General features: G+C 36.1%; 1 protein-coding gene across 7 annotated transcripts; it reads left to right on the top strand.

The window, feature by feature from the left end:
• Positions 1-332: 332 nt before the first annotated feature.
• Positions 333-8,547, top strand: LOC107813593 (uncharacterized). Of its 7 annotated transcripts, XM_016638874.2 has the most exons (7): positions 549-1,855; positions 4,837-4,940; positions 5,036-5,080; positions 5,307-5,348; positions 7,605-7,702; positions 7,880-7,956; positions 8,072-8,547. In XM_016638874.2, exons 1-6 carry the CDS (start codon positions 1,819-1,821, stop codon positions 7,908-7,910), a joined length of 357 nt encoding a protein of 118 aa, XP_016494360.1. In that variant the 5' UTR covers positions 549-1,818; the 3' UTR covers positions 7,911-7,956; positions 8,072-8,547. The 7 variants fall into 7 exon arrangements, with proteins under 7 accessions (XP_016494363.1, XP_016494362.1, XP_016494360.1 ...); XM_016638877.2 differs by lacking the exons at positions 549-1,855; positions 7,880-7,956 and adding an exon at positions 333-481 and having other exon boundaries at positions 8,072-8,440; XM_016638876.2 differs by lacking the exons at positions 549-1,855; positions 7,880-7,956 and adding an exon at positions 422-532 and having other exon boundaries at positions 8,072-8,440.
• The last annotated feature ends 3,940 nt before the right edge of the window (positions 8,548-12,487 follow it).

The raw sequence follows: 12,487 nt of genomic DNA, 5'->3' as shown, positions 1-12,487 counted from the left end.
CAGTTATGGATAAACATTACCCCGGTAGAAGATTATCCATAGCGGATATAATAAGCTTATCCTTTCAGTACCCAATTATGGATAAACATTACCCCAGTAGAAGATTATCCATATCGGGTATAATAAGATTATCCTTTCAGTACTCCGTTATAGATAAACATTGCTCTCAGTAAAAGATTATCTATATCTGGTATAGTAGCAGCTTACACAACAGTTTCCTTTCTTCTATAAATAGAATAGATTTCAGTTCATTATGTACATCAGTTTGAATTCGAATAATATAACAGTTTCTCTCTATACTTGTCTTTACTTTAAAGTCTTTATTTTATAACACGTAGTATCATTTAGCAATAATCAACGGTTACCATTTCAAAAGTTACCAAACACACCCTTAATCTATTCCTTTTTTCCCGGAACGTCATTAATCCTCTTAATTGAAGTACGATTTAGGGCTTCTTCTCTTCCAGTTTTTCCTTTCGAGGTAAATATCCAACTCCTTTTGCTTTTCCTCTTCTTCCTCCCCATCACAAAGGTAAAATTCTTCTTTTCCTCTTCAATATTTTTTAATTTGATTTCCTCTTCTGATTTCATTAAATTTTTTCTCTCATATTTTGTTTTCTTACTGTATCTCTGTGTTGAATTACTGATTCTTGCTTAACTTTAGTCTTTAGGTCGACTTCCTCTTCTTTCTCCTCTTTCTGGTTTTGGGAATTGTGTTTCTTTTATGTTTGGTTGGTGTTCAATTATCTTTATATACAGTATTCAGGATTTCTGTCTGATTTTTAGTCGTTGTAGCACTGAACTTTGCATCTTTTAGTGCAGCGGTCATGTATGTGCAAATTGAAGCCACTATATATATGCAAATTGTCGCCAATTTCTTATATCTGTCTATCAAGTCTGTTATTGCAAATTAGCGACGTAGATGTATCTGCACATTCTCTGAATAGGAATCCTAGGAATCATGTTGTGTAATTACACACCAGCTTGTGTATATAGAATTTTGGTCATAGTAAGAGTCCCATGACATCCTGAGCCGAGGGTCTATTGGAAACAACCTCTCTACCTGCATTAGATAGGGGTAAGGTCTGCGTACATACTACCCTCCCAGACCCCACTGTTGGGATCAAACTGGATTTGTTGTTGTTGTTTAAGAGTCACATGACAACTCTTTTAAGCCAAGAAATAATTCTTAATCTTTGTTTGACTGGTCGTTCAGCAGTTGCGCGCATTGCTTTCACATATAAAATTGATATTGTTTGTATAAGCAACCTCCACTTCCAACCAAGAGGTTGTGAGTTCGAGTCTCCCCAAGAGCAAGGTGGGAAGTTCTTTGAGGGAAGGATGCCGGGATCTATTTGGAAACAGCCTCTCTACCCCAGGGTAGAGGTAAGGTCTCCGTACACACTACCCTCCCCAGACCCCACTAAGTGGGATTATACTGGGTTGTTGTTGTTGTTTGTATAATGTACTGGTTAAATATAACTGGTGTGAGAACTTTGGATTTGACTGCTCGCCTGCATTTCTCCTCTTCTGTTTCCCTTCACCCCAAAATGTGCCTGTATATAAAATTCATGCTAATGCTTAACGATGAAATTCTATTTCAAGGCTTGTGGTTCTTTTTCTTCATTATGCACATTGACTATATCAGGTCCTTTTAAGTTGCGCTTACTCATATTAAATACAAGTTCTTCGTTTATCAACAAATACCTAGGTGTAATACAATACATTGACCATGTCAGATTAGCTGTTAATCCCACAAAATACAATCTTCATTTAACTGATTGCGTGAGAAGAGACGTTCAGTGAAAAAATAAACAAATGACACTTTCAACTTCTTCCTTATGGGAGATCACAGGTATATGCTCTATCAGGAGTGGTTTGTTAAGTTTAAATCATAATTTAGCTTCTTTCAATTTGCAGAGTTTATGCTTGAATTACATGGTCATATATTGAGATGCATATAAATTCATTTTCACCCTTACAAATAAGTGATAAGGAGAATAGAAAAATAGTCATCTCAACTTTTGAGAAAGATGCTTTAACAAGAGCAATAGGAAAGTAGAAAGATAAAAGGAAGATTGCGAGATATTAGATCTGACGGATGTAAATGAGTATAGATCTCAGACGGATAAAAAATAGTGGCGACTTTAATACAACGTGGCCAATGAAGGTGGCCGAAGTGATGGTGCAGAGACGTTGGAGTCTACTGCACATAAAGTGTGGGTATCTTCATGTGTTTTTACATGTAAGTCATAGCATGAGATTTTGTACTTCATGAATATATTAGCGTTTTATGTTTTTCTCTTCATACTTTAATATTTTATTCTCTTATGCCATGCATTCTTCTTCCCCCCCCCCCCCACACACACACACATGCAAGAAAAAATCTGTCAGAGTTATATCGAAGACAGTGGTAAAAGTTGTAGTTGGTAAACATGAAATTTCTAAGATGGAGTAGTTTTTTTAGAATGTTTAATCAAATTTTTGGAGAAACAGGATATCACCTATGTTTAGAGCAATACCTTCGAATAAGTAAGGGTATGAAGAAGTGAGAATAATGGAGACAAAGAATAAAGAAAACTGAAGGAAGAAAAAGAAGAACTCACTTCAATTTCTATCATTACATCAAAATTAGATAAAGCTGAAAATGTATCTATTTTATTTCATTACGCTCATGCTAAACAACTAACATAGTAGTAAATTATGAATATATTATGTTAAAAAAACAAATAATTGAAATTCTCTCCTTCATCTTTCGCTTTTGCTTTGTGGAATCAGACATGATGTAAAAGAATAGGAAATTAAAAAATTAGGTGTATATAATATATTTTTGTTATTTTAAGTATTTGAATATTAGAAAATATTATTTTATAATAATAAGGTCTTTTATATTCGCGCAAAGCTAGACAAGTTCACTAGTACAAAAATAATTTTAAGAAAAGTAATTTTAGAAAAAATCACTTCCCAAAATAATCTTAATTTAGAAGCTTGACTGCTATTAGTCCGTCCTTGAAAGACCTGAACCCTAAACTTCAAATTAAGCTGTCCGCTCCATTTCACTCCCCGTTGATGCAGAAACCGGAGCTCGGCGCTGAACAAGTTTCGGCTAGTGTTTCTGATTTAAGGTTTGGTTTTGGCAGATCAATTTTGTTGTCTTCTTCAACTACTTGTGTCTGTGTGTGCATGTTTCTTTTTGTCCAGTAACAAATCATGGGTTTTGAACTTATAAATTTTCAAACTCCAGTAATCATTCATGGAATATCTCATTTAAACTTAACTGATTTTCTGGAAGAAACTGTCGGATTAAGGTCGTAGACTAAAGTTACCTTTTTGCATATATAAAGGACTATTCCTGTTAAGGAGTATACATTAATTACAAAAATAGTCCAGCCCCCTATAGATAATGACTATTTTGATCAGTGTGATTGCTTATATTCTCTCCCAAACTATGAATATCCCAACCAAAGTCTTCGGACTCTTCACTGTAAGAATTGAGATTATCGAGAGTTGCTCCTTGCCAGTTGTCGCTTCTCTAATCCGGCAACTCCACTGACTAGTAGTCGTTGTTGTTTCTCTTCCAACAAAGCCAGTATAAGTTTCTTCTATTTCTTTTCTCTCCTCTCTTCTCACTATCTGCCAGAACTTGTCTAATTTCCAATGCTAAAATCAAATGAATCCATAACCCAGTTTTGGAGGCGCGTGTATGTTCCCTTAGAATTGGGTTCTCAGAAATGTGTTTATTGTTCTTCACAATCACCTTCCATTATCGTATCTACTAAAATCTTAGTCATTCTGGCTTTCTTTGGATTTGGTTTGGTTCACTGTTGAAACAGGTAACCGTTCCTATGTTAAAAAAAATAAAAATAAAAGGCAGCCCGGTGCACGAGACATTCCGTGTTCATGCAGGGTCTGGGGAAGGGTCGCACCCCAAGGGTTGTGATGTAGGCAGTCTACCCTAATGCAAGCATTAATGACTGCTTTCACTGCTCGAACCCATGACCTATAGGTCATATGGAAACAACTTTACTATTACTCCAAGGTTCTCTTTCAATTGTTCCTATGCAAGTTTTAAAAAATATAGCTGGTCTAACACGCAAATAAAACATAGAGGGCTATGTTAGGTGTCTTGACTATGGTGAACCTTCTAAATAGTGGATATAGAGGACTTATATAGCCGGCTTTAATTAATTTAGGATTGAAGTTTAGTTGATTGATTGATTAACATTGTTGAAATGAGGTCCTTTGCATGGATGTCTTAGGCTAGTGGATTTCAAAATCTATCTAATAATCTACCCACAATGTCTTTTTTTACTTGAAACTCATTACTTTCTGAATTCTGCATTCAGCATTAGGTTTTTCTTTTTTGTGTATTCAGCATTAGTTTAGTGCTCTACTTTGTAGTTTTGAAGAATTTATGGGTGTTGATAGGATTTTTGTTGATAGCTAATAGTTCCTACTGCTTTTGCACCCTTATATTTATCATTATAAAAGAAAACACAAAGTCCAAAGTGATGTAGTAGTTACCTAAACTTGGCTCCCATTTGAAGATGATCACTCGCTGCCCCCCACCCCCCACCCTCCGGGCCGATTATTTGGTGGATGAATTTGGAGCTTACTTTGGAAAAATAATTTAGAAATTTGAGAAATTGATATGCTCATATCATGAAATGTTTAAAATGTCATTCGTATTGTGGGACTGTTGTTTTTATGCTGAAGGATATTCTTTTCACAAAAATAAACTTTAAGGTTTTGCAAATTGGTTAACGTTTAAAGTGTCCAAACAAAGATTTCAATATTTGAATTCATATTGAGATCCTAATCCTCTCATCCAAACAGGTTCTTTTGTCTCTACTTTTCCGTTGCTACAGTTTGAAGCGAGTTGCGCAATGCCGTCTCTCCAAACAGCATTGCCTCCTGAACTAGCCAACAATGCTATCCGAGTTAGTACCATTTACTGGTCAGCTATTTGATTATATGACAGCCGCAAAACTTTCTTTCAAGTGATTTATGCCGCATTTGTTTCTTTGTCTCTTAGCTTTATCGTGAGTGTCTCCGACGAGCAAAATATATTGGTAGCAAGGTATGTTATTCTTCTGTATGTTGGTCTGAAATTATATTATTTGTGGTGTTGGTTGTCTTAAACATTTCTCATTTTACTTTAGCCCACTCTTTTAGTTTTGATCATCTTTTTTTGTGGTCCTAAAAATTCAGATGCGTGATAAGTTGGTTGATATTAAGCACAGTCTATTTATGTGAACTATGGTGGAGATTATGTGAAGGCGATTAATTTATTCACCTCCATCCAGGTTATTAACTCCATAACACATTGCCCTTACTCACAACAAGAGGTGCACCCACTGTTCTTTAAATCCTTCGATTTATTCTCAATGTTTATGGTCAGGAAGGGATGTTGTGACAATGTGGTTGCTCTGAGCGATTTCAGTTGCCTTTTATCTCCACAAATTTATTAGGTGGAGATCTGAATTTCACCTGTGAATTTATATTCTCTAGTTTGACATTTACTTCAATTGTCGTCCTGGAGATGACATGCTTTAGAGCAAGAGAACCCCAAAAAGGACTACACTCGTGTCCATAAGCTAAAACCTTTTTTGTGGGGCAAAAGGAGTAGTCACGATTATGCTGGTTGGGAGGTTTACTGTTTGGGAGGAGGAGATACAACAACTACGCCTCAGTCCCAACAAGTAGAGGAGTTATTCCAACATGACCAAATTCATTTGTGATTGTCAGGGGATTCCTTTATGCCTTGGCATATGTATGATAGATTCATTTATATTGCAAATCTGTACACCAGTGACAAATAATTTTTTTTGTTGCCAAAGGGAGACAAATGATTTTAAACATTTCCCTGCTCTTCTGTTAGACTTATCCTGTTCTTGATCATCCAAGGGTTTGACTGGTTATTTCATCCTTGATAACATGCCTGTTTCGAGTGTGGTACTTATTTTTTGGGGAGCCTACAATATCCCTTCATGTTTCCGTTGGTGGTTTCTTTAAGATTACCAATTTTCTTAAAGATAAGAAAGAGAAAAGTGGGGGCTGAGTTGAATACTTGGATGTTCCTGTGGCTAAAGCTTTTCCTAGGATTAAACTCACTTATCTTTATGCTTCCAGTAGTCTCCTGGCTGGGTTTGCATTACTTTTAGTTTTCATTCTTTTACTAAGATTAGTTTTGTCTATTGGAAACAACCTCTCTATCCTCTGTGTACACACTACCTTTCCTAGACCCCACGGTGTGGGATATTGGGTATGTTGTTGTTGTCGTACTAAGATGAGTTCTCCTTATCATTTTTCTTCATCTCTAGAGGAAAGCAGCCCAATCTATTATCTAAGTTGCTCGAACACGGGTGCGGGCGTCTGACACGAGTGCGGATCTAGAGGTCGGATCCTTCGAGATGTAATTCTAAGATTTGGGGATACGGATCCTAGTACGGATATGGATGCGAGGATCCTACTAAAAATAATCCAAAAATAAAAAAGTATCTCTAAATTATGAGAAATTCTGTGGAATACTTACGTATAGCTTGTAAAATGGATTTCTTTTTATTCTCAAGTTGTAGATGAGTAAATGAATGATTTAATAGATAAGGTATGCTATTTTCTTCAAATTTACCCTAGTTTTGGTTTTGATTTCGGGAATCAAATTGTATCTCGTCTTGAATTTTTCCGTCTCTCGTGGTCAAAGTACTCAAAATTGTTTGACCAGATCCGGTACGGATCCCATACCCACACCCATACTGGTGTCGTGTAGACACGGGTGCGGCACCTAAACTGCCATGTCGGAGCAACTCAGTCTATTATTGACTGGAAGGGGAGAGAAAATCTGTATTCATGTCATTCACTAATTACCTGTTAGACTGAGCATCATCAATAAAAATTTATAAAGGAAAAGATAAGCTCCTTTTTGTCTTCCGTTGATGTCTGAGAAGCGTTTTACTGACCTCAGCGATGAAGATATGCAGGTTGCACCTTCTCATGTCGGCTACTCTATGATTTGAATTTCTCATCTCCCTTGTAAATGAATTTCATTAAGCTTTTGAGCAATGCCTGAACATTTTACCAACCAACCACTCCTCCCTCCCCGCCTGGGGGGGGGGGGGTGGTTTAAACGAAAGGAGTATAACTCGTTAAATATTTGTATAGAGCTGGTCTTTTAACTGGACATCAGGCGTGAGAAAGACTTATTTTGTGAAAAATCCTAGAAAACTTGAAGCACTGGGAATATTTTTTTTTTTGATGAAATAAATTGTTGCATTAAAAGGCATCAAAAAGATGCAAGACTACAAGGAGCTACTTACAAGAAGCAGATATACAAAAAAACAAAAGTGAGTTGAAGCACTGGGAATATAGGGCCAGCGCTAGGCTTGATCCTTTTCTTCTTTTTGTTTTTTTTCCCTGTCAAATGGAATTGTCATTCTTGCTTATGATAAAGGATTCCTTTGCTGAGATGCTTTATCCAAATCTGGTGTTGCCATTACTTTTCTTTTTGCAACAACAAAAAGATATAAATATTACTCCTAATAGCTTATTTTCTGTTTATCTTTTGAGAACTAGCTACTTACATAGCAACTGTTGCGAACTTGCAGCAACATAACACAGAGCTTCTTGTTGGTATGGTGAGACAGCAGTTCAAAAAGCATATGCACGAGACTGATCCGGATAGAATTCAGAAATTGAAGGATGAGTGAGTTCATTCTGCCCTTTTTCCCCATAAAATGAATGTCTACCTAACTTGCGGGCGTTTTATAAGGATTTTATTTTAGAGTTCACTCACGTACCCCCTTCTGATTGAAAGCAGTCTTAGCTTTCTTGGTCTCTTCTGCTGTGGTTTTCTGGTACTCTTCTTCTAAATATCTTGTAGGATTAGAGAGAGAAGTACATTGGCACTCTAGTACACTTTCCCAAGAACCTACACCACATCCTGATTCTACCTACTTGGTGCATTTTCTTTTGTTTATCTTTGACTTCTTTTAAATTTTTTTTCCTTAATTCACATTGCATCCCTCTAAGGATTGCTCTTAGTGAGGCCATTGTCTTTCTTTTGGTATTGTAGTGCTGCGAGGGGGCTCATAAACCACATGTTGCATGAATCTGAGAAGATGACTGGCCGGAAATTCAGCCAGAGTTCTTGAAATTGCCTGTTCCAAGCAAATTGACTTTTAGGACCAGACTGAAAGTTTGTTATTAGCCCGATGTTTTATTAGCATAATTAATGCAGACCATACAGCAATGCTAAAAGTTTTACCAGAAGTTGAGCTTGTGATGAGGCTCATTGTAATCTGAAGAACGTGGCGTCATTTCTGATTATCCCGAGAATACATTTTTCCATGTTCTTGATTGATTAGAGCCCTGGAATAATTAAAACATATTCCCTCTGTTGTAAACTTGTCACCTTTCAGTTTGAGGTTCGATTTTTCCATTCTGTTTTTTCTTCACCTTTGAAGGTCAACTTTACTACAGTTTGGCCAGGAATTTTGAGAAGTATTTGTGGTACTTTTGAGATGAAAAGGCCTTAATCTTTTAATACTAGTGTATAACTCAATAAAAATGTTCAAGTGATGAATTTATTTGCATTATTTTTTCTTCCGTAAATAAGTTAATTGACCCTGAAAATCATATAGTGAACCACCTTTGGGATGTAAATGGTGAAAATGACAAATGCATTGTAAATTGTAGAGCAGCTCTGCTTTTGACCAAAGAGTGAGTTTCGGGGGAACAAAAATCAGATCGAGAACCAGAAAGTTTGTGGCATTATCTGATAATTTCCCCTCTAAAGTTGGCTAATCTTGAGCAATTTATTCTTTCAACTTGTCCCAGGAGAAGTTCTCTCTTTTCTTTTCCTTTACTTTCTTGTTTTCTTTATGCACTAGTACTTGATACTTGATAGACTGAACTTGTATACACTTTTAATATAAAAACATACGCTGTAATTCAACTTGATAAGTAATTTTTACTAGTAATTTGAGCTAGTTTTAGTTGAAACTGTGAGTAGTTGATCGTCTTGCTTCCCTAGTTGTGGAACCGAAGCAGCCTCCTCTGAGCAAGACGAGGTCTTCCCCCTTAATAACACGAAGACTGTACCGTACGTATACCATGTTAGAATTTGAGGCCTTGGGCTTTGAATGCTAACAGAATCTGTGGCTGGTATATATGGCATTGCAGCTTATAACCTTCGAACTACATATACGTATAATCTCACTTCCACCTCTTGTCATCGTTTCCATCCAAAATCTCCCCATCATCAGCAAATAATAAACCTTCATTTTCCTGCTAAATAATAAGAAATCCTCAAAATTAAACCTTCAATAATGATGCATGCATTTTCTTTTGCTTTCAAATACAAAGTGAAGTATATTAATCAAGTCTGAAAAGGATGATGGAGTTACTTGTATCTTCTGCGGCGGAGCCACCTTATCCAAAGGGGTGTCAGTCGTCCGGAAAATTACACTGTATATTTTGGTAATTTTTATTTTATATACATATATTACTATATGTTGACTCCCCTTGACTTCTTCGTGTGTTTACTTCTTTATATTTTGATATCCTTAGTGAAAATTCTGGCTCAGCCACTGCTTGGAGCCGTGAAAAGCTATAAGATGGTGTTCCCAGAACCGATTTCATGGTAAGCTTCCAATGGCCATGAAGCCAAAGTAGCCCCAAAGGACTAAGGTTCGAATCATTTTGAGAAGAGGCATCGCGGCCACACATCCTCTTACTATGGTAGACCAAGTTGCTCAACCTTTGGATCATCCCAAATTCATGAATTTCACTATGAATGGAGATTCCTACAACTTACAAGATATAGGAAAGGAAAATAGTTGCATTGAATGAAAGAACTGAAATGAACTAAATCATATCCGAGATGATGGTTCTTGTCTTGGTAAACCAATGGACTCTGCATTGTTGAATACGTATATACTTCAGCCAAGTTCTCATTCCCAGTTAGGGTTGTGCATAATATGGTAAATACCGAATTGCCGTATCGAAATCGAAAATTTTGGTATTTGGTATTCGGTATTTTGGTGTTTGGTATGGTATTTGGTTTATGTTTTTAAAATTTTTGGTATTAGGTACGGTATTTGATATAAATAAAATAATACCGAAATACCAATACCGTACCGAAATATATAGTAAATTACATATTATATATATTATTGATTATAACATACTATAAGTTACACAATACTTTTTTTGACATTCATGTTGAGGTCTTCAGTACGTAATGTTTCTACGATTTTAGGTGTTTCTTACTTTGTTACTCGTGTATTGTTATAGCATTAATTTGTATTACTTTATTGTATTCTCTAAGTTCAGCAATTACCTCTAAGTAAGTAACAATATATTTTCAACGATCATATTTATTCTTTTATGTACCTTTTTTCTCTCAGTTTATACTTGCTGGTTTTAAATAAAAATTTTGTCAACAGTCAGGTGAGCTAGAACGTTTTTATATTTGTATTTGTAAGTACTTTAATTAAGAATATTACAGTTAACATTCAAGCCGGATAAACTGAAGTACCAAACCGAATAAACCGAAACGGAAAGGAAAAAAGCCGAACCATACCGAATTTAATTTGGCATTGTATTGGTATACTATTTTAAGAAACCGAATACTGAAATACCAAACCAAAATATCTAAATACCGTACCGTATCGACCGATGAACACCTCTATTCTCAGTCATACAAATTTCCGTGCTTTTGCAACTATTCGATTATGAAGCAACTGCACAACAAGGAAGGCAAGTTAAAGGTTAGGTGGTTCTCTTTCTCTCGCATACATTCAAACACCTGATGTTGTAATCTATTTCGGCACACAAGTGTGGCCAAACTCTTTGCATTGTATGCATTGGAGATTGTGGAATGACTCCATTTGCACGGGGGATTCCTAGAAGACCACATATGAATCTTGAAACAATAACAATAGGTTATGTAACTTCTAACAATAGGTTATATAACTTCTACACATTCAATAAAATATAAGACCAATTGGTGATAGGGCAAATTAATACCATAAAATCCAGTAACAACAGATCATAATGGTAGGAAGATGGCTTCATGTTGCTGAGCAAGTTGAGATACTACGTTGTGATCAAAACAATACAGGACCGCAATCATTGTTGCTGGAATAAATGCACCTAATATTGGCCTATACAAAATAAATTAGCTGCAGCTAACTTGTTGCCACCAAATGATCTCCAAAGTCAATCATACAAGCTCTTAATATGTACTCAAGAGTTTGAATAGTTCGCGCGGACTGATCATCAGTCTATGGATGAAAAGTTATGTTAAGCTCAACCTATGTACCCAACTCTCATTGTGCTGCTCTCCAAAAGTGAGATGTAAACTGAGTACCTCGGTTACAAAAAATAGAAATAGGCACATCGTGCAAATATATTGACTCTGGAGTCACATAACACCATCATCTCCAATGAAAACATCTTTGGAACCACTTTGCTGGATCGTATCCTTAAGCACTTGCAAATATGGATCACTATACTTGCGAGCTTTAATGCACTCAAACAAGTACGACTATGCAACAACTCTAGAAGGTTTAGAAATATCCAATCTCACAAATTTATTGGACAAGGCCTGAACATCCATAGCCACATGCCTCTCTTCAGCTTAAATGAATGTCAAACTATCCATACTTTCTGCTTTTTACTCAAGTCATCCGCTACCATATTCGACTTGCCCGGATGATACAAGATAGTGATATCATAATCTTTAAGTAAATCAAGTCATCTCTGCTGCCTCAATTCAAATCATTATGCTTGAACAAGTGTTGTAGACTACGATGGTCGGTATGAAAATTACATGACACACCGTAAAAGTAATACTTCTAAATCTTGAGTGCATGCATTATATTTGTCAATTCCAAATCATGAACCAGATAGTATTTATCATGAGGTTTCAATTGTCGTAACGCATAAGCAATCACTCTACCATCCTGCATCAATACTCCACTAAGACCAATACACAAAGCATCACGATATGCCCTGAATCTATGTGCAATACCAATAATTAGGTTGTAGTCAAAGTAGTTTTGAGCTTATGACAGCTCTCCTCACACTCAATGGACCATTTAAAAGGAGCACCTTTCTGAGACTACTTAGTCAATGAGGCTGCAATGAAAATCCTTCAACAAAATGTTAGTAATAGTCCACCAAACACAAGAAACTCGAATTTTCATAGCTATAATAGGTCTAAGCCAATTCTCATCCGGCTCAATCTTTTTATGATCAACCTTAATATCATCACCTAACACTACTTGACCTAAGAATGCAATTGAATTCACCCAAAATTTACACTTGGAGAACTTAGCATAAAGCTTCTTTTCCTCCCAAGTCTAAAGCACAATCCTCAAATGCTTCTCATATTCCTCCGTACTCCAAGCATAAACCAAGATATCATCAATGAACGCAACCACACAAAAGAAACCAAATAAGTTTGAACACCCAGTTCATCAAA

This window comes from Nicotiana tabacum, chromosome 10 (assembly GCF_000715075.1).
Source record: "Nicotiana tabacum cultivar K326 chromosome 10, ASM71507v2, whole genome shotgun sequence".
In the NCBI taxonomy this organism is placed as follows: domain Eukaryota; kingdom Viridiplantae; phylum Streptophyta; class Magnoliopsida; order Solanales; family Solanaceae; genus Nicotiana; species Nicotiana tabacum.
Note: the sequence above shows the minus strand (reverse complement) of the source record. Positions and strands in the feature narration are given on the sequence as shown.

Excerpts from the sequence above, each read along its gene's own strand:
- LOC107813593 (XM_016638872.2), top strand. The coding sequence starts at position 1,819 with ATGACACTTTCAACTTCTTCCTTATGGGAGATCACAG. Across the intron at positions 4,941-5,035 it reads TAGCCAACAATGCTATCCGA|CTTTATCGTGAGTGTCTCCG; the intron begins GTTAGTACCATT and ends TTTGTCTCTTAG. Across the intron at positions 5,349-7,604 it reads GCCCTTACTCACAACAAGAG|CAACATAACACAGAGCTTCT; the intron begins GTGCACCCACTG and ends GCGAACTTGCAG.